Genomic DNA, 24,966 nt, shown 5'->3' with positions numbered 1-24,966 from the left:
CACTTCCAGGAACGATACATAATTGAAGAGATATGTAGAAAAACACCTTGAGGATTGATTCTAAACAACGTTTGCCATGTTTCAGTCGATATTATGGACTTATTTTGGAAAAAGTTCTGCGTTTTTAGAACTGAATTTTCGTTTTTTTTTGGTAGCCAAACATGACGCAGAAAACGGACCGATTTCTCCTGCACAAATAATCTTTCAGGAAAACTGAACATTTGCTATCTAACTGAGAGTCTCCTCATTGAAAACATCCGAAGTTCTTCAAAGGTAAATTATTTATTTGAATGTTTTTCTGGTTTTTGTGAAAATGTTGCCTGGTGATGCTAACGCTAAATGCTAATGCTAAATGCTAACGCTAAATGCTAGTTTTGCTATGGTAGAGAAGCATATTTTTGAAAATCTGAGATGACAGTGTTGTTAACAAAAGGCTAAGCATGAGAGCTAGCATATTGATTTAATTTCATTTGTGATTTTCATGAATAGTTAACGTTGCGTTATGGTAATGGGCTTGAGGCTGTAGTCATGATCCCGGTTGGCTCGACGCAAGAAGTTAAGGGGAGGTATATCCATATTTCCATGCCTAACAATTGTATTTGACATTTACAATGAGTATTTCTGTAAAATGATGTGGCTCTCTGCAATATCACCGGATGTTTTTGGATTTAGTGAACGTAACACGCCAATGTATATAAATATGAACTTTATCAAACAAAACATACATGTATTGTGTAACATGAAGTCCTATGGGTGTCATCTGATGAAGATCTTCAAAGGTTAGTGATTCATTTTATCTCTGTGTGCTTTGTGACTCCTCTCTTTGGCTGGAAAAATTGCTGAATTTCTGTGAGTTGGTGGTGGCCATACACAATCGCTTGTGGTGCTTTCGCTGTAAAGCCTATTTGAAATCGGACACTGTGGTGAGATTAACAAGATTACCTTTAAAACGGTATAAAGTAGATGTGTGTTTGAGGAATTTTAAATTATGAGATTTCCCCTGCACTTTCACTGGCTGTTGTCATATCATCCTGTTAATGGGATTGCAGCCCTATTAACTGACTTGCCTAGTTAAATAAAAGGTTAAGTAAATAGGGAAGTAAAGTTCAGATCTTCTGTAGGTGATGGATATAGTCTGCAGATATAGTCAGTCTATGCCTTGATGAATCTCTGAGCCTGCCCTATAAGAGAGAGAGAGGAAGCAGGTGGAACACATGGGCATATTAACTACTAGTCACACTCAGACAAACCACGAAGCATCTCAGACAGCAGCAGGCTGGTGCCCAACTCCTGAGCCTTGGCTTCTTTCTCTATATCTGACTTTCCCCTGACACTGATATGAATACACTTCACACGCATGGTGGACTAGCTGAGACCGACTGGGGAACGCCACACATACCCTGGCCATGTGGCCTTTCCAGTAAAAATATCACCAATACCCCCACCCCCCCCCCCACCCCGGCCTGCTCCACATTCTCATCTGTGCTCTCATGCTTAAGGTTCAGTCCCAAATGGCACCCTATTCCCTACTACTTTTGGTCAGGGCCATTTGGGATACAACCTACCAACATCCACACTCCCCTGACAGCCCTGTCAACATGCTGAAGAGTGGGGGAGGGGAGAAAGAGAAAAGAGGAGCGGGTACAAGCCAGAGAGAGAATGGGGGTTGACAGAGAAGAGGAAAGGGGGGGATGGGGAGAGAGAGAGAGGCTGTGGGTGAGTTGGCGTCCTCATAGGTTTGCTCCTAGCAGAACTCGGCTAGGCGAAGCAAACGTCATTCTCCCTAAAGGACTTCGGCTGAAAAACGAGTAAAAAACAACAATATTACTGTTTGTCCTTAGAGCCACTATAGCAACATAGCCAGTAACACTTCCTGAAAATAGTCTGAATTAATCTAAGGTAAATCAAGAAATCTGTTATTCATTGCCATTTTTGCAGAGGTCTTAGTTGCGCACTGTAGCTAAGATGTTTGGTGCAGTACTTCAAGTGAAAAAAGTGCATAAACCAATGCTAATACTAATGCACTGGGGCGGCAGGGTAGCCTAGTGGTTAGAGCGTGGGACTAGTAACCGGAGGGTTGCAAGTTCAAACCCCAGAGCTGTCGTTCTGCCCCTGAACAGGTCAGTTAACCCACTGTTCCTAGGCCGTCATTGAAAATAAGAATTTTCTTAACCGACTTGCCTAATTAAATAAAGGTCAAATAAAAAATACAACTGCAGACAGTAGGCCCTAGCTGCACTGCAGACAGTAGGACCTAGCTGCACTGCAGACAGTAGGACCTAGCTGCACTCCAGACAGTAGGACCTAGCTGCACTCCAGACAGTAGGACCTAGCTGCACTCCAGACAGTAGGACCTAGCTGCACTCCAGACAGTAGGACCTAGCTGCACTGCAGACAGTAGGCCCTAGCTGCACTGCAGACAGTAGGCCCTAGCTGCACTGCAGACAGTAGGACCTAGCTGCACTCCAGACAGTAGGACCTAGCTGCACTCCAGACAGTAGGACCTAGCTGCTCTCCAGACAGTAGGACCTAGCTGCTCTCCAGACAGTAGGACCTAGCTGCTCTCCAGACAGTAGGACCTAGCTGCTCTCCAGACAGTAGGACCTAGCTGCTCTCCAGACAGTAGGACCTAGCTGCACTGCAGACAGTAGGCCCTAGCTGCACTCCAGACAGTAGGACCTAGCTGCACTCCAGACAGTAGGACCTAGCTGCACTCCAGACAGTAGGACCTAGCTGCTCTCCAGACAGTAGGACCTAGCTGCTCTCCAGACAGTAGGACCTAGCTGCTCTCCAGACAGTAGGACCTAGCTGCTCTCCAGACAGTAGGACCTAGCTGCTCTCCAGACAGTAGGACCTAGCTGCTCTCCAGACAGTAGGACCTAGCTGCTCTCCAGACAGTAGGACCTAGCTGCTCTCCAGACAGTAGGACCTAGCTGCTCTCCAGACAGTAGGACCTAGCTGCTCTCCAGACAGTAGGACCTAGCTGCTCTCCAGACAGTAGGACCTAGCTGCTCTCCAGACAGTAGGACCTAGCTGCTCTCCAGACAGTAGGACCTAGCTGCTCTCCAGACAGTAGGACCTAGCTGCACTGCAGACAGTAGGACCTAGCTGCACTGCAGACAGTAGGACCTAGCTGCACTGCAGACAGTAGGACCTAGCTGCACTGCAGACAGTAGGACCTAGCTGCTCTCCTCTCTCGTTGAAAGACAGCAAACACTTAATTGAAGAAACCTGTTCATATTCTCAACCAACAAAATGGGGCACAGACTTCAGCTATAGCTGAAAACACCCTTTCCAAACACCAAAACAAACAAAAGTCGTAATATATGTACAGTTGAAGTCGGAAGTTTACATAAACCTAAGTGTAAGTCATTAAAACTCATTTTTCAAACTGCACAAATTTCGTGTTAAAATATAGTTTTGGCAAATCGGTTAGGACATCTACTTTGTGGGTGGGTGACACGTAATTTTTCAAACAATTGGTTACAGACAGATGATTTCACTTGTAATTCACTACCACAATGCCAGTGGGTCAGAAGTTTACATACACTAAGTTGACTGTGCCTTTAAACAGCTTGGGAAATTCCAGAAAATGATGTCATGGCTTTAGAAGCTTCTGATAGGCTAATTGACATCATCATTTGAGTCAATTGGTGGTGTACCTGTGGAAGTATTTCAAGGCCTACCTTCAAATTCAGTGCCCCTTTGCTTGATATCATGGGAAAAATCTAAAGAAATCAGCCAAGACCTCAAAATAAATTGTAGACCTCCACAAGCCTATTTTGACTCGCTGTGAGCGTTGGCTCAGGAAGTCCAACAGCCACAAAACCAGCAACCACTTCTTAGACGGGGGGCTGGTTTTGTGGCTGTTGGACTTCCTGAGCCAAAGCTCACAGCGAGTCAAAAATAGGTCCCCATGTGTCGGCTATACGCAATAACAACACAGGCTCTCCTCAGGGATGTGTTTTGTCCCCACTTCTGTACATCTTGTACACTAATAGTTGTACTAGTTCCCATACTGACAGACACCTCGTTAAGTTCGCTGATGACACTGCCTTGATCAGCCTGTTGCATGATGACGAGGAACATCATGGCCCGGTCCTAGATGACTTTGTAGAGTGGTGTGAGGAATCACACTTGGTCCTCAATACCAACAAGACCAAAGAGATGTGCATAGACTTCAGGAAGCGTACAACACCTACCTCTGCAACATCTATCAGAGGTCAGAACATAGAGATTGTAGAGGAATATAAATATCTGGGAGTCCTTTTGGACAATAAGCTTCAGTGGAGTACATGTACAGACCTGATTTACAAAGAGCCAACAGAGACTGTACTTTCTAAAAAAGTTGGGTTATTTTAATATAGACTGTACTATACTGACTCTGTTTTACAAATCCTTTATTGAGAGAATTTTAACTTTTTGTATTGTTTGTTGGTTTGGCAATGCCACGGTCAGCCAGAGAAACATGCTGAGAAGGATTATTACCACAGCAAGCAAGGTACTTTGAGTCAAACAGACAGGCCCTGGATGAGATCTTTAAGGTCAGGGCCCTCCGTAAGGCTCACAAAATCATTTTAGACCCAAGCCACCCCCTGTACCTGGACTTTGAATTACTCCCCTCTGGGCGCAGGTATAGGGCCCCCCTCAGCAGGAAAAACAGAACGAGACAATCATTTGTGCCAGGTGTGATATCCCTCCTAAATAGCTCAGGCGAATGTTCCCATTGACCCCGTAAGGCCAGCAGGCTAGTCTTTTTCTGGGAAAAAAAAAAGAAGTTTTATTTCTTATTTCTTACTATTTTTATTGGTGCGTAACTGTTATGAAAGTTGTATTGTCAATCTTGTTTTGTATTTCAACGCCACTTTAAATGTGTACATGACACTACAACAAATTTTCCCCATGGGGACAATAAAGTCAGTAAGTCTGGTTCATCCTTGGGAGCAATTTCCAAACACCTGAAGGCACCACATTCCTCTGTACAAACAATAGTATGCAAGTATAAACACCATGGGACCACACAGCTGTCATACCGTTCCTAGAGATGAACGTACTTTGGTGCGAAAAGTGAAAATCAATCCCAGAACAACAGCAAAGGACCTTGTGAAAAAGCTGGAGGAAACAGGTACAAAAGTATCTATATCAGTAAAACGAGTCCTATATCGACAACCTGAAAGGCCGCTCAGCAAGGACAAAGACACTGCTTCAAAACCACCATAAAAGAGCCGGACTATGGTTTGCAACTGCACATGAGGACAAAGATCGTACTTTTTGGAGAAAATAGAACTGTTTGGCCATAATGACCATCGTTATGCTAGGAGGAAGGCTTAAGGACAATAAAGTCAAGGTATTGGAGTGGCCATCACAAAGCCTTGACCTCAATCTGATAGAACATTTGTGGGCTGAACTGAAAAAGCATGTGCGAGCAAGGAGGCCTACAAACCTGACTCAGCTCTGTCAGGAGGAATGGGACAAAGTTCACCCAACTTATTGTAGGAAGCTTGTGGAAGGCTACCCAAAACGTTTGACCCAAGTTAATCAATTTAAAGGCAATGCTACCAAATACTAATTGAGTGTATGTAAACTTCTGACTCACTGGGAATATGATGAAAGAAATAAAATACTATTATTCTGACATTTCACATTCTTAAAATAAAGTGGTGATCCTAACTGACCTAAGATGGAATTTTTACTAGGATTAAGTGTCAGGAATTGTGAAAAACTGAGTTTAAATGTATTTGGCTCAGGTGTATGTAAACTTCCGACTTCAAATGTACGAACTGTTGTTGTTGGACGCAATGCGGAACATATCCCAATCCACGTGATCGAAGCAGTCTTGAAGCGTGGACCGCTTCGATCACGTGGATTGGGATATGTTATGCATTGCGTCCAACAACAACATTGACGAATACGCTGAGTCGGTGAGCGAGTTCATTAGAAAGTGCATTGATGATGTCGTTTCCATAGCAACGATTAAAACATTCCCAAACCAGAAACCGTTGATTGATGGCAGCATTCGCGTGAAACAGAAAGCGCAAACCACGGCAGTCAAAATTCTTGGTGTGTCTGAGGCTTTAAAGAGTATACCGACTGAGTTCCCACTCTCCTCCCATCAGATGCCTCTGCTCTTGGCAGCTTCGAAGAGCTGAGATTGAAAAGGCTTTGTCCCAATCTAATACAGACTAGTTTAGGAGTTCAACTTTGGATCAGCAGATGTTTTTTATCTGACTGTTTGGTGATTAGGCCTTGCCGGGTAGAGGACTGGTCCATCAGGTTTTAAATATGTGTACTCGCATGCAACTAGCTAGTCCTTGCTGTGTAAACTACATTTGGAGTAATCTACGTAAGCGTTTCTGTCCCCATCGGTGCAATGCAGCCAACCAACACTTGAGTAAAACTATTTCTTTATACAGAACAAAACACAATTACTGGGTGAAATCCCACTGCTCACAATCAGCAAAGAGGTGTACCCAGAGGACTATTGGTTTCTGATCTGCACTGTGCACTGGGGTGGATTACAAAGGTTTGGGTTTCAACAGAAATAATCCCTGTCTACAAGTATTAAAACCCAAATCTGGCTTTAGAAACACCATAACAGAGGGAATGGTGCATAACAGCAAGGCTTTATTTACAATCTGGGAATACTTGAAGCAGATCGTTTTAAAAAACAGCTTCCACAACCAGTTTAAGATATGACTAATCTTTCGACTAACAATGTGCACATGGAATTTTTCCAAATGGGGAAGGTTGTTTACTTGGAACTCAAGGTTAATCTAATGCTGTGGTAGAGTCATATTTATACAAGATTCACATTTTATTAGAACAAAAAAAATGACTGTCATGCTGGAAATAATAGAATTTAGTTTCCTCAAGACAAACTAATCAAGACGTTCCATCTACCTACAGAGGCCTCTAGCTACTGGGCTGTTAATAGTTGGGGAGTTGCCGTCCATCAGATTGCACATATTTACTGGGATGTCAGCTGATGTAATTGTTTGCTGCTGGAAAGCATGCCAGATAAAAATGAGATGGGATGTGTTGGGATGGGGGTTCAGCAGCAACAGCACTGATCAGCGCTGCATGAATCTTAAGTAGTCCCATGTGGAGGGGGTCTTTGTTCCCAGACCACTGACGGGGGACACTCTCCCACTTTTCTTTTCCCTTCCTTTTGGCAGGAACATTTATCATTCTTCCAAACGAACAATTGTGCTACAACACTGACCAGCACAGGCAGAACAATGAACTACTAAATCTGGGGCCTCCGTCACCCCTAACGCTGGTTGCTAAGAAACCTTTGATCTGCCGGACAGCTTGTCAACAAGCTCATCGCTTACTTACTGAATTCAAAACCAAAGTTTTCATTCTGCACACATGTAGAAATGCAGGCAGACTTAAATTGTTATACAAAAACAGGCTGGTAGTTACATTTTTTTTTAAAAGGATCTGCCTCAGTACCAAAATGATCTGTTGGTTTTCAGCAATATTTTCTATGATTCTACATGCATTCAAATTTTCAAAATTAAACTGTGTGCTGTAAGCCTACCACTGATGCAGAGGAATGTTATCAATCTAGGGCCTGTGGATGAAACCAGTCCAACTCTACATACCCTAGCCTTGAAGGGGTTAACTTCTTTCTGTCGGGGTGCTGCACATGTGTGTGTGTGTGTGTGTGTGTGTGCTGATCACAGCTTTAACCATTGAGAACGGCATCGCTGACTCTGTGCACACTGCATGGCTCCAGTAAAGTAAAACTTACTGCACTATTTACCTGTATCGCATCAATGCAGGAAATTTATCTCAATCTGGATTTTTGACAGTGGTGCCGACAGACCCGGTCGAGCTGTTTCTAGCTCCAAGCCAACTTTGCAGTACTTAGCTTTTTTTGGTGCAATTTCTTAAATTATTTAAAATCAGAACGTATCTAGTATTCTTACCTACAGGCAAAAATAACGTGGACACTAAATTGGCAGTCACCCACCAGACATTCGACTTCTGGCCTGGAACCTGCTTGACCATTGTTACTCTTCCTTCTGGGTAGGCTACAAGACCTTCCTCCATCCTCCCTTCAGCAAATCAGATCATGCCTCCATCCTGCGCATACCCGCCTATATGTAACCGATGTGAAATGGCTAGCTAGTTAGCGGTGGTGCGCGCTAATAGCGTTTCAATGGGTGACGTCACTCGCTCTGAGACCTTGAAGTAGTTGTTTCCCTTGTGGAGCGCTGGGTAACAATGCTTCGTGGGAGGCAGTTGTAGATGTGTGCAGAGGGTCCCTGGTTCGAGCCCAGGTTGGGGCGAGGAGAGGGAGACAGAAGCTATACTGTTACATATAGGTAGAAACTAAGCAGGAAGCACCCATGGTAAAAACAGTTCAATGTTGTTCTGACCAATCAGAATCGATTACAACTTTTCCAAACCCAAAACCCGTGGGTAGATGGCTGCATTCACGTAAACCTGAAAGCATAAACCGCCGCATTTAACCATGGCTAAATGACTGGGAACATGGAAGTGTACAAACAGACCAGCTATGACCTCCGTAAGGCAAGCAAAGAGGAAAAACGATAGTACAAAGACAAAGTGGAGTCACAATTAATTAATTAATTATTAATTAATTAGCTCAGACAGGACACGTATGTGGCAGGGACTACAGACAATCACGGATTATAAAAGGGAGAGCCAGCCATGTTGGACACTGACATGAGTAAACCCTTGCAAGGCTGCCAGCCCAGACGGCGTCCTCAGAGCATGTGCAGGCTAGCTGGCTGTTCACGGACATACAGTTGAAGTCGGAAGTTTACTTAAACTAGTTTTAATGACTCCAACCCAAGTGTTTCAACCAATCCACAAATTTCTTGTTAACAAACTATAGTTTTGGCAAGTCGGTTAGGACATCTACTTTGTGCATGACAAGTAATTCTGCCAACAATTGTTTACAGACAGATTGATTCTCTGTATCACAATTCCAGTGAGTCAGAACATACACTAAGTCGACTTTAAACAGCTTGGAAAATTCCAGAAAATTATGTCATGGCTTTAGAAGCTTCGAATTTACATAATTTGAGTCAGTTGGGGGTGTACCTGTGGATGTATTTCAAGGCCTACCTTCACACTCAGTGCCCCTTTGCTTGACATCATGGGAAATCAAAAGAAATCAGACAAGAATGAAAAAAAACAAATTGTATACCTCCATAAGTCTGGTTCATCCTTGGGTGCAATTTCCAGACGCCTGAAGGACCACGTTCATCTGTACAAACAGTATGCAAGTACAAACACCATGGGACCACGCAGCAGTCATTCCGCTCAGGAAGGAGACACATTCTGTCTCAGAGATGAATGTACTTTGGTGCGAAGTGCAAATCAATCCCAGAACAGCTGCAAAGGACCTTGTGAAGATGTTGGAGGAAATGGGTACAAAAGTATCTATATCCACAGTAAAACGAGTCCTATAGTGACGTAACCTGAAAGGCCGTTCAGCAAGGAAGAAGCCGCTGCTCCAAAACCACCATAGAAAAGCCAGACTACAGGTTTGCAACTGTACACGGGGACAAAGATCATACTTCCTGGAGAAATGTCCTCCGGTCTGATGAAACAAAAATAGAACTGTTTGGCCATAATTACCATTGATATGTTTGGAGGAAAAAGGGGGAGGCTTGCAAGCGAAAGAACACCATCCCAACCGTGAACCACTGGGGGTGGCAGCATCATGTTGTGGGGGTGCTTTGCTACAGGGGGGAATGGTGCCATTCACAAAATAGATCATCATGAGGTAGGAATATTATGTGGAAATGTTGAAGCATCATCAAGACATCAGTCAGGAAGTTAAAGCTTGGTTGCAAATGGGTCTTCCAAATGGACAATGACCCCAAGCATACTTCCAAAGTTGTGGAAAATGGCTTAAGGACAACAAAGTGAAGGTATTGGAGTGGCCATCACAAAGCCCTGACCACAATCTGATAGAACATTTGTGGGCAGAACTGAAAATGTGTGTACAAGCAAGGAGGCCTAGAAACCTGACTCAGTTACACCAGCTCTGTCAGGAGGAATGGGCCAAAGTTCACCCAACTTATTGTGGGAAGCTTGTGGAAGGCTACCCGAAACATTTGACCCAAGTTAAACAATTTAAAGGCAATGCTACCAAATACTAATTGAGTGTATGTAAACTTCTGACACACTGGGATTGTGATGAAAGAAATAAAAGCTTAAATAAATCTCTACTATTATTCTGACATTTCACATTCTTATAATAAAGTGGTGATCCTAACTGACCTAAAATTGAATGTTTACTAGGATTAAGTGAAAAACTGAGTAAAAAAGTTAAAAGTTAAATGTATTTTGCAAGGTGTATGTAAACTACAGATTATTGGGGGACCAAAAAAGCCGATAACAGAATCGGGCAATTTTTTATTTATTTGTAATAATGACAATTACAACAATACTGATGAAAACTTATTTTAACTTAATTTAATACATCAATAAAATCAATTTAGTAAATAATGAAACATGTTCAATTTTGTTTAAATAACACAAAAACAAAGTGTTGGAGTAGAAAGTAAAAGTGCAATTGTTCCTTGCTCAGAACATGAGAACATATGAAAGCTGGTGGTTCCGTTTAACATGAGTCTTCAATATTCCCAGGTAAGAAGTTTTAGGTTGTAGTTATTATAGGAATTATAGGACTATTTCCCTCTATACCATTTGTATTTCATTAACCTTTGACAATTGGATGATGTTCTTATAGGCACTTTAGTATTGCCAGTATAACAGTATAGCTTCCGTCCCTCTCCTCGCTCCTCCCTGGGCTCGAACCAGCGTTAACCATGCAGAGCAAGGGGAACAACTACTCGAAGGCTCAGAGCGAGTGACGTTTGAAACGCTATTAGTGCGCGCTAACTAGCTAGCCATTTCACTTCGGTTACACCCGTCTCATCTCGGGAGTTGATAGGCTTGAAGTCATAAACAGCGCAATGCTTGACGCACAACGAAGAGCTGCTGGCAAAAGGCACGAAAGTGCTGTTTGAATGCCTACCACCGCTCAGTCAGATACTTCGATACTTGTATGCTCAGTCAGATTATATGCACCGCAGGACACGCTAGATAATATCTAGTAATATCATCAACCATGTGTAGTTAACTCCTGATTATGATTGATTGTTTTTTATATGATAAGTTTAATGCTAGCTAGCAACTTATCTTGGCTAACTGCATTCGCGTAACAGGCAGTCAGTCTCCTTGTGGAGTGCAACGAGAGAGAGGCAGGTCGTTATTGCATTGGACTAGTTAACTGTAAGGTTGCAAGATTGGGTCCCCCGAGCTGACAAGGTCAAAATCTGTCGTTCTGCCCCTGAACAAGGCAGTTAACCCACCTTTCCTAATTTGTCATTGAAAATAAGAATGTGTTGTTAACTGACTTGCCTAGTTAAATAAAAATACAATAAAAAAATATATATATATCTATATATATCTATATATAACAACACAGGTATCTTTTGGTTATCACTACGGCAACAGCTTCCAGGAACGACACAATATTTACATCTTACAGTTATTCAGAAAATAAGCAAAAGGATTAGAACAACAAAATGTTCTCGCATTTCATTTCTCTTCCAAAGAACGACAGCAGCCGTGCTATTGAATTGAGAAAAATAGGCATATCGGCGCCCAAAAACACCGATTTCCGATTGGTATGAAAACTTGAAAATCGGCACTAATTAAATCAGTCGACCTCTAATGCACATGTGAAGCCATGTGCTAAAACAGACTGAGGAAGGTAGTGTAATAAACAACCAAAGATTAAGACTAAAAGCAGTGAAAGGATTAGCCCACAACAAGGAAAAGTCCAGGTAAAAATACACTTTATCTAGTCCACTTTATCTAGTCCTTGGCCTTTATCCTAATCTGACTTTGAAAGTTTCCAGATAAAAATATATGAATTTTATAAAAATTATTAGATGCTTACCAAGACAACCTTGTTAAATTGATGGGTCATGTGACAAAAAGTGCTAGAACCACCCCCCTCTAAGTGGTCACTATTGTCTAGACATGTACATTGAACCTAGTTGGTTAGCTTTAGGGACCTGCAGTCGTACGTCAGCATTTCATGCATGTTGGCTTGCTATGACGTTTTTACTGTAGCTATGGGTTAAGATTTTGGTGCATTCTTTAGCTAGCTAGCTACATGTCTAAACAAAAGACCACGTCGCCAGATGATTACATGACCCTGCCAGGTGGCCGTAAACACACCCCAGACACACCTGATTTTTATGGCCCATCAAGTTATCAGCAAAACAATGAACCAAAATCCCAACCCATAACAGTACAAACTGAATGTCATAGCTAGCCGCCATGAATGAAAAGCTGCAGTATGTATCCGCAGGTTGCTAAAGTCAACCAACAAAGTTATAACTAGCAATGCAAATGGCTTTGTGAGATACTAATAATATTACTACTACACATTTCATACACGTAATGTTAGCTAGCGAGCCAGCAAGCAAATGTTCGCTAGCTAGTTAAACAGTACATTGTAACTTGCAATGAAAATTACAAAACAAATAAATATCTGAATAAGTAGATAGATTCTTACACATGGATGAACGCTTCATGGCAGCGTCTTTTCCGTTTGGTTTGTAGCTACACTATAGATACTTTTGTGTATGTGGACATCTCTTCAAATAAGTGGATTCCGAATCACATTTCACCATATGGCATTCCGACAGACGTCTCTGGGTTCGGCAGATGCCAGGAGAACGCAACCTGGCCCAATGCATAGCCCAATGCATAGTGCCAACTGTAATGTTTGGTTGAGGAAGAATAATGGTCTGGGGCTGTTTCTCCATGTTCGGGATAGGCCCCTTAGCTCCAGTGAAGGGAAATCTTAACACTACAGCATACAATAACATTGACGATTCTGTGCTTCCAATTTTGTGGTAACAGTTTGGGGAAGGCCTTTTCCTGTTTCAGCATGACAATTCCCCCGAGCACATAGCGAGGTCCAAGATCGGTGTGGAAGAACTTAACTCGCCTGCCCTGACCTCAAACACCTTTGGGATGAATTGGAACGCTGACTGTGAGCCAGGCCTAGTCGCTCGACATCAGTGCTTGGATCTCACTAATGCGCTTGTGGCTGAACGGAAGCAACTTCCCACAGCAATGTTCCAACATCTAGTGGGAAAGCCATCCTAGAAGAGTGGATGATTTTTAGGGGGGGGGGACCAACGCCATATTGACACCCATGACTCTGGAATTAGATGGTCGACGAGCAGGGGTCCATATTCTTTTGGTCATGTAGTGCAGCTACAGCTTGTTTGGCCAGTTGTGTCAAGTCACTCCGGGTCACACTGGCTGTGTGCAGAAAGTAGTAAATCAACTTTTTCCCACTGATCTTTGTCGATAATTAAATTCAGGGCAGATATGTTGTTGAGAGCAGTACCAACAATTTCGCGATTCTCCATGGCCTCAAATCAAAATTGATTTCTCACACTCTCCGAATAAAACGGGCGTAGTAGACCTCCCTGTGAAATGCTTACTTTCCAGCCCTTAACCAACAATGCACTTCAAGAAATAGAGTTAAGAAAATATTTACTATATAAAGTCAAATGACATAATAACTAGGCTATATACAGGGGGTACCGGTACCAAATCAATGAGCAGGGTACAGGTTAGTCTAGATAATAAACAGCGAGTTGCAACAGTGTAAAAACAAGGGGGGGGTAAATAGTCCAGTGGCCATTTGATGAATTGTTCAGGAGTCTTATTGCTTGGGGGGTAGAAGCGGTTCAGAAGCCTTTTGGACCTACACTTGGCGCTCCGGTACCACTTGCAGTGCGGTAGCAGAGAGAGCAGTGTGACTAGGGTGACTGGAGTCTTTGACCAGGTTTTGGACCTTCATCTGACACCTCCTCCTAGTATATAGGTCCTGGATGTCAGGAAGCTTGGCCCCAGTGATGTACTTACGTTGTAGCTTTCAAAAAAGGTTGCAATAGCCAGGATTATCTACACATACTGAGCAGCTCATGTTATAGACAGAAGCGTGCTATATGGCAGACCAAGCCAAAACTCATCTCTCAGCATAACAAGCCCATCCATTATCTCAACTAATCATGCATAGAGCAGGAAGGTTCCTGACGTTTTCCGTACCTAAACCAACCAGACACTTTACATTTTATTTGCATTTACAGACAGCATACACATTTGTTATTAAGGCAAATGAAAGTTCCAGAAGGCATTTCTGCCCCACAACATATTAAAAAAGAATACGTTGAAATGCCTCTCCTGTGAAGTAGTGACGTGCGACAGATGCCTAGCTTCTTGAAAACAGGTCACATATTCATTCTCTCCCTATTCCAGTTCCCACTTGCTTCAAGATGTCCACCGTTGTTCCTGTACCTAAGAAAGAATAGGTAACTGAACTAAATTACTAAATCGCCCCATAGCACTCACTTCTGTCATTTTGAAGTAGTCATGGGTGAAGTCCCTGTTTCAAGTTTGCTGACGACACAACAGTGGTAGGCCCGATTACCAACAATGCTGAGACAGCCTACAGGGAGGAGGTGAGGGCCCTGGTGGAGTGTTGCCAGGTAAATCACCACTCCTTCAACATCAACAAAATGAAGGTCCTGATCGTGGACTACAGGAGACCGCAGAGAAAGCACAAGCCCATCCACATCAACAGGGCCGCAGTAGAGAGGGTTAAAAAGCATCAAGTTAAAAGCGACCTGAAAAACGGTCCTTCACACTGACAGATTGTGTCACCGCCTGGTACGGCAACTGTAGGGCTCTCCAGAGGGTGGTGCGGTCAGCTCAACTCATCATCAGGGGCACACTGCTAGCCCTCCAGTACATCTACAGCACCCAATGGTCACAGGAAGGCAAAGAAGATCGTCAAGGACCTCAGCCACTCTTCCCACGACCTTAAAAAAAACTGTTACTAGCCAGTTACCACCCGGTACCTTACCCTGCACTTTAGAGACTGCTGCCCTAATTTACAGAGTCATTGAAAACTGGGCACTTTAATGTTTTCATAACATTTTACCCACTTTATATGTATATACTGTATTTGAGTCATGGCTCATCCTATATAACTACTGCTGTACACACCTTTTCTATTCATATACTGTCCACACACACAGTACTAGTCAAAAGTTGACACCTACTCATTCAAGGGTTCTTTATTTTTACTATTTTCTACATTGTAGAATAATAGTGAAGACAACAAAACTATGACATAACACACATGGAATCGTGTAATAACCAAAAGTGTTAAACAAATCAAAATATATGTTATATTTGAGATTCTTCAAAGTAGCTACCCTTTGCCTTGACAGCTTTGCACACTCTTGGCATTCTCTCAACCAGCTTCACGAGGTAGTCACCTGGAATGCATATCAATCAACAGGTGTGCCTTGTTAATTTGTGGAATTACTTTCCTTAATGCATTTGAGCCAATCAGTTGTGTTGTGACAAGGTAGGGGTGGTATACAGAAGATAGCCCTACTTGGTAAAAGACGAAGTCCATATTATGGCAAGAACAGCTCAAATAAGCAAAGAGAAATTACAGCCCATTGCTACATTAAGACATGAAGGTCAGTCAATGCGGAAAATGTAAAGAATTTTTAAAGTTTCTTCAAGTGCAGTAACAAAAACCATCAAGCACTATGATGAAACTGGCTCTCATGAGGACCGCCACAGGAAAAGGAGACCCAGAATTACCTTTGCTGCAGAGGACAAGTTCATTAGAGTTACGAGCCTCAGAAATTGCAGCCCAAATAAATGCTTCAGTGTTCAAGTAACGGAAACATCTCAACATCAACTGTTCAGAGGAGACTGCATGAAGCAGGCCTTCATGGTCGAACTGCTGTAGAGAAACCACTACTGAAGGACACCAATAAGAAGAGACTTGTTTGGGCCAAGAAACCCGAGCAATGGACATTAGACTGGTGGAAATTGGTCTCTTGGTCTGATGAGTACAAATTTGAGATTTTTGGTTCCAACCGTCGTGTCTTTGTGAGACGCACAGTAGGTGAACGGATGATCTCCGCATGTGTGGTTCCCAACGTGAAGCATGGAGGAGGTGGTGGGTGCTTTTCTGGTGACACTGATTTATTTAGAATTCAAGGCACAATTAACCAGCATGGCTACCATAGCATACTGCAGCTATAAGCCATCCCATCTGGTTTGCGCTTAGTGGGACTATCATTTGTTTTTCAACAGGACAATGACCCAACACACCTCCAGGCTATGTAAGGGCTATTTGACCATGAAGGAGAGTGATGGAGTGCTGCATCAGATGGCCTCCACAATCACCTGACCTCAACCTAATTGATGGTTTGGGATGAGTTGGACCGCAGAGTGAAGGAAAAGCAGCCAACAAGTTCTCAGCACATGTGGGAACTCCCTCAAGACTGTTAAAAAAGCATTCCATGTGAAGCTTGTTGAGAGAATGCCAAGAGTGTGCAAAGCTGTCATCACGGCAAATGGTAGCTACTTTGAAGAATATCAAAAAAACATGTTTAACACTTTTTTTGGTTACTGCATGATTCCATGTGTTATTTCATAGTTTTGATGTCCTCAATGTAGAAAATAGTAAAAATACTTGAATGAGTAGGTGTCCAAACTTTTGACTGGTACTGTATATATTTATATTCCAGACTATGACACTGCTCGTTCTGATAAGTTAATAAAATAATTAAGACCGTTGGATGATGTGTGTGTTGTTATTGCGTTGCTAGATATGGTTGCCCTTTTGGAGCTTCATCTGCGATGACATCTGCAAAACTGGGCCCCACGAGTGAAGCAGCGGTCTAAGGCACTGCATCGCAGTGCTAGAGGCTTCACTACAGACGCGGTTCAATCCCGGGCTGTCTCGCAGCCGGCCGCAACCAGGAGACGGAGCACAATTGGATATCAAGTTTTTAACAAAACATCTGCAAAACTGTGTACGCGACCAATACACTTTGATTCGTCCATATAGCCCAGCTCTCCTGTCACCACCACATACTTTAGGGATCCATACAGTATATCCCTAAGAATAGAGATGTCTCAGGTGTTAGACTAAGATGACATGGTATCCAAATTGTGCAACATAGCTACAGTATGATTAGGTATGAGGCAGATGATTACAACGGGGTAGTTGGTTAAAACTCTAGAGGGAACAATTAGTGTTAGAGTGAAGTGACAATTAGATGCCAGAAACGTGACAAGCTAGCATTTTATTGCCTCCATTTCAACATAAGAGTATTATATAGGCTACAGAGAAACTCCAGCATTCCAATGGAAAATAACAAGCGAGCCAGCCAGCCAGCAGCAACAAGCGAGCCAGCCAGCCAGCCAGCAGCAACAAGCGAGCCAGCCAGCCAGCCAGCAACAAGCGAGCCAGCCAGCCAGCCAGCAACAAGCGAGCCAGCCAGCCAGCAGCAACAAGCGAGCCAGCCAGCCAGCAGCAACAAGCGAGCCAGCCAGCCAGCAGCAACAAGCGAGCCAGCCAGCCAGCAGCAACAAGCGAGCCAGCCAGCCAGCAGCAACAAGCGAGCCAGCCAGCCAGCAGCAACAAGCGAGCCAGCCAGCAGCAACAAGCGAGCCAACCAGCAGCAACAAGCGAGCCAACCAGCAGCAACAAGCGAGCCAGCCAGCAACAACAAGCGAGCCAGCAGCAACAGTGAACATAACAAATGAAGAGGATGCAAATGAGGCCCCATGAGAATCACATGTGTCTTCTGGGAGAAAACAGAAAGGTTAGTGCTACATCACATGGGGTGGAGGTTATACCAGGCTGGGTTAGTGCTACATCACATGGGGTGGAGGTTAGACCAGGCTGGGTTAGTGCTACATCACATGGGGTGGAGGTTATACCAGGCTGGGTTAGTGCCAACTTCCTCCATAACTCCACCCCATGTGATGTAGCACTAACCCAGCCTGGTCTAAACTGCACCCCATGTGATGTAGCACTAACCCAGCCTGGTCTAACCTCCACCCCATGTGATGTAGCACTAACCCAGCCTGGTCTAAACTCCACCCCATGTGATGTAGCACTAACCCAGCCTGGTCTAACCTCCACCCCATGTGATGTAGCACTAACCCAGCCTGGTCTAACCTCCACCCCATGTGATGTAGCACTAACCTTACACTAGCTCCCTCTTCCTCTTTCTGCCTCTTGCCATGCAAAGCATTGCCTGGGTGGGGAAAGTGTAATATAAAGGCACACTAACATGGTGAGATCCTCTTACTTCATCCCACAAAACAGGCACGAGAGAAGACAGTGGACGCTTTCTTGTAACCTTCATGCAGACAATGGGAACAAGAACTTACTTGTCTGTCATGGCTTCAACTAGCGAATATTGATTCATGAAACGGCCTTTTCTGTCCTGCACAGTAGCTTGAAACAGGGGAGTGAAGGATGAGATGGTTTACATCACAGATCTGTGAAGGGAGAGAAGAGGAGGAGGACAGGGAGAGGAACAATTAAACATCAACGGCTTTACATGTCATTTATAAAATTCTACTTGCTGACATGGAACTCACAACACCCTTTCTTTTCATGAAAAAAAAAACATGCATATACTTAACTAGAAAAGCTAAAATGCCCTTTTTAAATGGCCCAGGAGGTATTTTTCCTGCTTGTAATATGGACACCAAGCTTCTCTGGAGCACATATTACAACACCCTGTGTTTCAGCACAAAAGACATTTGAACAGGCTGGGGATAACTTGCAGACAAGCCTGACTTGCTCACAATTAGCAAAGGCAAGGATTGGTCTTCAACTTGTGGGGGATACAGTTGCCATGGCTACCAGCGCAGCTGAAGCCGCCAAGCATAAATTGTGTTTCTAGCACAGAAATCCACCAGGCAACCAGACGGCTGGAAAGAGTGGTCTCGGATATATTTCGGGGCATAAATTGCCGAAACGTTTCGTTAAATCAAATTTCACCACAACAAAATGTCATTACCTGATGAAAATGCATTACACCATCTAGTGTACATGCGGTTGCTATGGTTGCATCAATGTTAACAGTCATCACGTGGTGCAATATGTACACAAGGGTTAGGAAGGCACTTGACGACAGTACACAAAGCATTTCTTTATGTATGCCAATGACGCCATTGTTGAAGTGTTTTTCTAAATAAAAAAGACACCTGTAGTATAGTGATGTAAAATGTGTTCTTTACTACTGCAGTTGTATCATAAATATAATCCTATAGACTTTATCCTGCAATAGAGCTCTGATATTAAAAAATACATGAAAAACCTGCTCAATATTGGATTTTCATTAGGATGTTGGTGACAACATTTTAATTTGGAACTCTTTATTTGCCACGTGCTTATTCTTAGATCTCTAAACGGTGTTCTCACTGTACAGTAATGCATCAGCAGAATCAGCCATAAGTCTATCAGCTTATCTTTCCATAAAAAGATTAAAATAGTAACACATTAGCTAAATAGACTAGGCCCATCCGCATGTCAACACATACGCAAAGAAGTCTCCAACACCTATCCTGAAGAGGGATAGGTAGATAAAAATCAGCTAGATGGGTTTTTTTTCCCCTCGCTCTTTTAGCCTACAAAACAAGGCCTGGCTACTGCCATTGTCAGCAAGTAAACTTACAATAGGCCTTTTGACAATTACACTGGTCTTCTGACATTACTCCGTGATCACCCACCACATGTAGGTCAAGATATACTTCACCACCTAATCAAAAGCAATGTTAAAAAGCTATAATGGTTTAGGACTGCTGGTGTGGATACCATAACAGAGATGCTCCAAGGGATAAAGTGTACTGTTGGAGCTGATCTAGGATCAGGTCCATAATAAATCTGATTCATTATGACTTAATGCCGGGCATACAGTACACGATTTCAGCACAAAAATGCGTCACTGTTTTTGCCGTCACTAATCGGGGTGGAATCCTATGAACTTGGGCTAGGATCAGTACGTCTGGACTGGGGTCTTTTTAGTGGGTTAAGGACACACCGATGATGGCTGTTCCCTTCTACAGACCCCTGTCAGATGTCCTGAGCATTTTCTAACATTTTTGGTTTTGCATCTTGTAGTAGGAGCAGTGCTACGACTTAAATTGGACAAGGCCTACTGCCAGTAGCCAATTAGCACTCAGCATGTGAGATCAAAACAATGATGACCAAGAGGAAATCAACAACACATAGTGGCTGTGGTAACTAGTGACAACCTGTGCCAACATTATATATCGTAAACATTCATTGCTTGTCATCTTCATTTAAGATTAAAGGTTAGGCATAAGGTTAGCAGTGTGGTTAAGATAAGTTTTAAAATCTGATTTTAAAGAAATAAAATGTAGAAATAGGCAGGTTTAGCCATAATTAATGAGGTTGATTGTGCTGGGGGGAGTTCCTTCTCAATATTAAAAGTTCTCACCTCCAAGTCCCACTGGAAAACAATACAGTGCATTCAGAAAGTTCTCAGACCTGGACTTCTTCCACTTTGTTACGTTGAAGCCTGATTCTATTTTATTTATTTTTTTAAATACAAAACATCGACACACAATACACCATACTGATCAAGTGAAAGCAGTTTTTTTTAAACACAGAAATAACTCATTTACTTAAGTATTCAGACCCTTTGCTATGTGACTTGAAATTTAGTTTCATTGATCATCCTTGAGATGTTTCTACAACTTGGAGTCCACATGTGGTACATTCAATTGATTGGACATTATTTGGAAAGGCACACACCTGTCTGTATAAGGTCCCACAGTTGGCAGGGCATGTCACAGCAAAAACGAAACCACGAGGTCTAAAAAGAGCTGCAAAACAGGATTGTGTCGAGGCACAGATCTGGGGAAGGGTACCAAACCATTTCTGCAGCATGGAAGGTCCCCAAGAACAGTGGCCTCCATCATTCTTAAATGGAAGAAGTTTGGAACCACCAACATTCTTCCTAGATCCAGCCAAACTGAGGAATGGAGGGAGGAAGTCTCTGAAAGTCCTGGAGGACCAGCCAGAGCCCGAACCCGATGGACATATCAGGAGAGACCTGAAAAATATCTGTGCAGAGACACTCCCCATCCAACCTCACAGAGCTCGAGAGGATCTGCAGAGAAGAATGGGAGAAACTCTCCAAATACAGGTGTGCCAAGCTTGTAGCATCATACCCAAGAAGACTTGAGGCTGTAGTCGCTGCCAAAAGATGCAAAAACGTCTAAAACACAATTTTTGCTTTGTCATTATGGGGTAGTTTGTGTAGATTGGGGGGGGGGCTATTTAATCCATTTTACAATAAGGCTGTAAGGTAACAAAATGTGGAAGAAGTCAATACGCTGTAAATCCATATCTTCCACACCATATTTTGTGCCTCTGAGAAACAGGGCAGGATCAACTAGGAGATCATCATGTAAATGTGAGGCACCCACATCCTGGGGTTGAGGATGAACGGAATGAAAGATCTGGGACAAGAAAACATTTATTAGGGAAATATGTGGGCAAGTCCAAGTTGTTACGATTTTAGAGGTTGTGTATGCCCAGTATAAAAAGCAAAACAGATCCTACTCAGAGGCTTGATAAATACAGACCCAGACAGCCTCTAGCTGTGGAACCTGGAGCTAATGACTGGTTCTCAGGGGGGGGGGAACCATCCTGGCTGCTGGCTGTCATCTAGAGTTCCTGTCTGCCTCCGTCCACCTCGTTAGTGAGTTTAGGATGTCTGATGCAGTCTGCCTGCCCTGGGACATGGCTTGAGATCAGATTCCTATGGCGTTCCATATTAACAGCCATGTCTTAAGGCAAGTGGTCTGCCTCCAGTCCCCTCGGTGCTCCTCCCCGTCAAGACAGGCCCTCTCTTTACAATAACAGAATGGCTGACATTCTTCAACTAGGTCTATGCTCCTGGTCCTACCTCTATAACTCAGTAAAGCTCAAATCTCCTCTGCAATATACAGGCCTCCTTTTTGTCTTTTTTTGTCCACCCCAGCCCCTCCCCATAAGCAATTAAGCGTTCAATTCTTCTGTAAAAAAAAATGTAAGAAAAGAAACATTGACCTGTGCCTGCCAACATTTGTATGGGTCTCTTGGGCAGGCAGATTAGACTACCCCAGAACGTGTGGGGCGATAAAATGTGCGGCAACCACTATTTTCTCCAGTCAATTTCCTACTGCCCATCATAGAAAAGTTTGAAATATGCAGAGATAGCAGAGGGTTTTCCCACAATGCAGTTGTTCATGAACCAATTGTCAAAGTGCTCAGTGCTGCAGACACCAATGAAAAAAGGCAAGCGCTGCAGTTTGCCTTGCGGAGAGGAAACTCCATTAAAGTATGCCCAAGGGGAAAAAGCAACTTAAAAGGGTAGGCCTGTGGAATTTTAACAATGCATCTTGAAATCTGCATAGAATGAATGCGTAAATTAGTTTCAGGTATCAAAGAGCTTCCAAGGAAACTCTGCAGACGTTGAAGTCAATTCAGTTGTTTTCCTTTACCTTAGTTCAACCATCATCTAGGTGATTGATAATGTTCTATTTTATAAAGATCTGTCCAATAGAATTCATGGAGGCTCATCAAGAAATGTGAATTTCACTACCACAGCAGGAATTCAAAAGATATATATATAAAATAATTAATTAACAAAAGGGGGGACCCAACCAACATCTGATAAACACAGACATCCACACAAAAAAAGATGCAAATCCAAATTCTTGACATTTTCCACTCTGTACATGTAGGATTAAATGGAAAAGAATGATGTAGTGTCAAATCACACATCACTTGATCCTTGTGATGTTTAAAGATGGCACATGAATGACAAAAGGCTGCATGGCTATCTGTTCTGTGCTACCACTGCTATTGTGGGGAATTGAGAGCTCCGAGGCACGAGCCCAGAGTCTTTGAAGTGCAGTGATAGCACTTGAAAAGACGTTAACTGGCTTTGATCTTGTGAAGCAAGGCAACACTGACTGGGCTGGCTGCTGCCAACGGAAAAGAGTATCCCCCATACCCAATAATGAGGTGGAAAACAAGCATCTCTACAGGGAGAGACCAAAAAAATACCAGCTTCCTTGTCAGGGTAAAATAATAACACACAACAAGTAGCTTCACAACTTTTTCCATGTCCTGCCGTAACAAAACCTCAAATAGGAATAGGTCACTTTAGAAAATAAATCACATCTGTATAGCCTGGTAGAGGAAAGACAGAACGGCTGTTTCCTTTTAGAGCCTGTACAAATGTACCCCTTGCAGATCTAACTACCGGTAAATCAACAGTCAATAAGCTCATTTAAAAAAAGGCTTAAATATTATTGTAACTAAAGAGTATAAGAATCAAGTGGAATGCCTCACCACCGATAGTACAGTAGTGCTAAACAGTAAAATAAATCACATGCAGGCATCAGATTTCATTAGAAACAAAAACACTGAATAATTCAACATCCAGACAGAGAAAATAGGTAAAAAAATACTAAAACCATTTGCATAAGCTTACTTCGAATGTGGAGCGTACTAGTCGACTTCCAAAGACACACGGCTCATGACATGTTCTCAACATCGAGTTATTGGTCACATAATGCTGCTTCCGTCCAGGGTCTGTTGTCCCATGCAAGTCCTGGTAGTATTTATGATAAGGGACTCTTACCAAGCTCTGTAGCCCAGTCAGAAGCTTCTCCAGCTGGGGAGAGTAGCAGTTGGAGGTGGCTCCACTCTTCACAATCCCCTACCAAGATGTTAGCATGACCAGTGACAGCACTGCTGACAATGACAAAGAGAAAAAACAAATACAAGCATCCACCAAAGGCAGTAGCCACCTCTTTCTAGAGACGGTAGTCACCTCCTCTTTCCAGCCATACCGCTCCTTCTTTCCTCACCAACAATAAATTATTCAACCCAGTCTGTCCAAAAAATGCGACAGAAATAAGAATAGGAGGGAAAACCCCACTCATCCAACACAGAGAGCAGAGCAGCCTTGCCTCTTTGGCAGCCCTACCTTAACAATAGGAGTATCTAGTGGACTTGCCTGCCTTCCCTCTGTCAAGGCAGTCAAGCGGTGCACGTTGTGGAGCGATAGCGCTGAAATCTCTCTCGCCTCTGGAATGCACACAATTTCAGGAGGAGGAGGGGGAAGGGGGGGTTTCTCTGAGTGAGTGTCTATTGTTTAAAAGGGTCGTTCTGCGATCCTTAGCAGGCAGGGTGAATAGGGATCAGTATTCCAGCTGCCCTCTTTCAGCAGTAAATCCTATTGTAACCCAAGGTGCTCTGGTGCTGCCACAGTGAGGGAAACAGGAGGGGGGGGGGGGGGGGGGTTATATCGGAGCATAATTTAACAGAGGTTAGTGTCCACCCACATGAGTAGAGCACTTGTTATAGGTTAAAGATTGACAAGTTGATTGACAACGGTGTGGACTTCAGCTGCAAAGGGCGGTGGACATGCCAGTGACGGAATGTACTGTACGTACAAAACTCCACTTCTTTCATCCACACTGGAACCTGTTCAAAACACTGTCAACAGCACTGTGCTTCACTGAGCTTGGTTTCTCTCCCCTACCCTCCGTGATATCCATCCTCTTGGCTTCAGCCGTTGGATCTCGGAGACTTTTCAATTTTTCGGAGTTCTGTTGTTTTCCTTCGGGAAGGGGGCCAGGAGTTGCCAGGACAACCATAAATACTCTTGGAAATGGAAACCATTGTTACACTGACTGAAGGCATTTGTAAGACTGAATGTTGCGATAATGGTCATAAAGTATAACACATGACAGTTGGGTTTCTTTCGCACATTTGCATCAAGCGGATTTACACTGGATATAGGCTACCTTACATTAACTCAACAGTATTCACAACATTTCAGTTTGATCCCCTTGGCTTATACCTATAGGCTCAATGTAGACTAATAACCTCTTATACCTATAGGCTCAATGTAGACTAATAAACTCATACCCATAGGCTCAATGTAGACTAATAACCTCATACCCATAGGCTCAATGTAGACTAATAACCTCTTATACCTATAGGCTCAATGTAGACTA

At 43.2% G+C, this 24,966-nt stretch overlaps 1 protein-coding gene across 4 annotated transcripts in view; it reads right to left on the bottom strand.

The window, feature by feature from the left end:
* Positions 1 to 24,966, bottom strand: part of sema4d (sema domain, immunoglobulin domain (Ig), transmembrane domain (TM) and short cytoplasmic domain, (semaphorin) 4D) — an 88,224-nt gene that overhangs the window by 52,104 nt on the left and 11,154 nt on the right. For 3 of the 4 annotated variants that reach the window (XM_065007591.1, XM_029628598.2, XM_065007589.1), the window contains exon 2: positions 18,301 to 18,411. In XM_065007591.1, coding sequence (XP_064863663.1) covers positions 18,301 to 18,338 — 38 coding nt within the window. In that variant the 5' untranslated portion in view covers positions 18,339 to 18,411. Of the gene's footprint in view, positions 1 to 18,112; positions 18,165 to 18,300; positions 18,412 to 24,966 lie in introns of all 4 variants that reach the window. The other variant, XM_065007590.1, reaches the window with a different exon arrangement.

This window comes from Oncorhynchus nerka, linkage group LG22 (genome assembly GCF_034236695.1).
Source record: "Oncorhynchus nerka isolate Pitt River linkage group LG22, Oner_Uvic_2.0, whole genome shotgun sequence".
Lineage (NCBI taxonomy): Eukaryota > Metazoa > Chordata > Actinopteri > Salmoniformes > Salmonidae > Oncorhynchus > Oncorhynchus nerka.
This window is presented reverse-complemented; position numbering and strand designations above follow the sequence as displayed.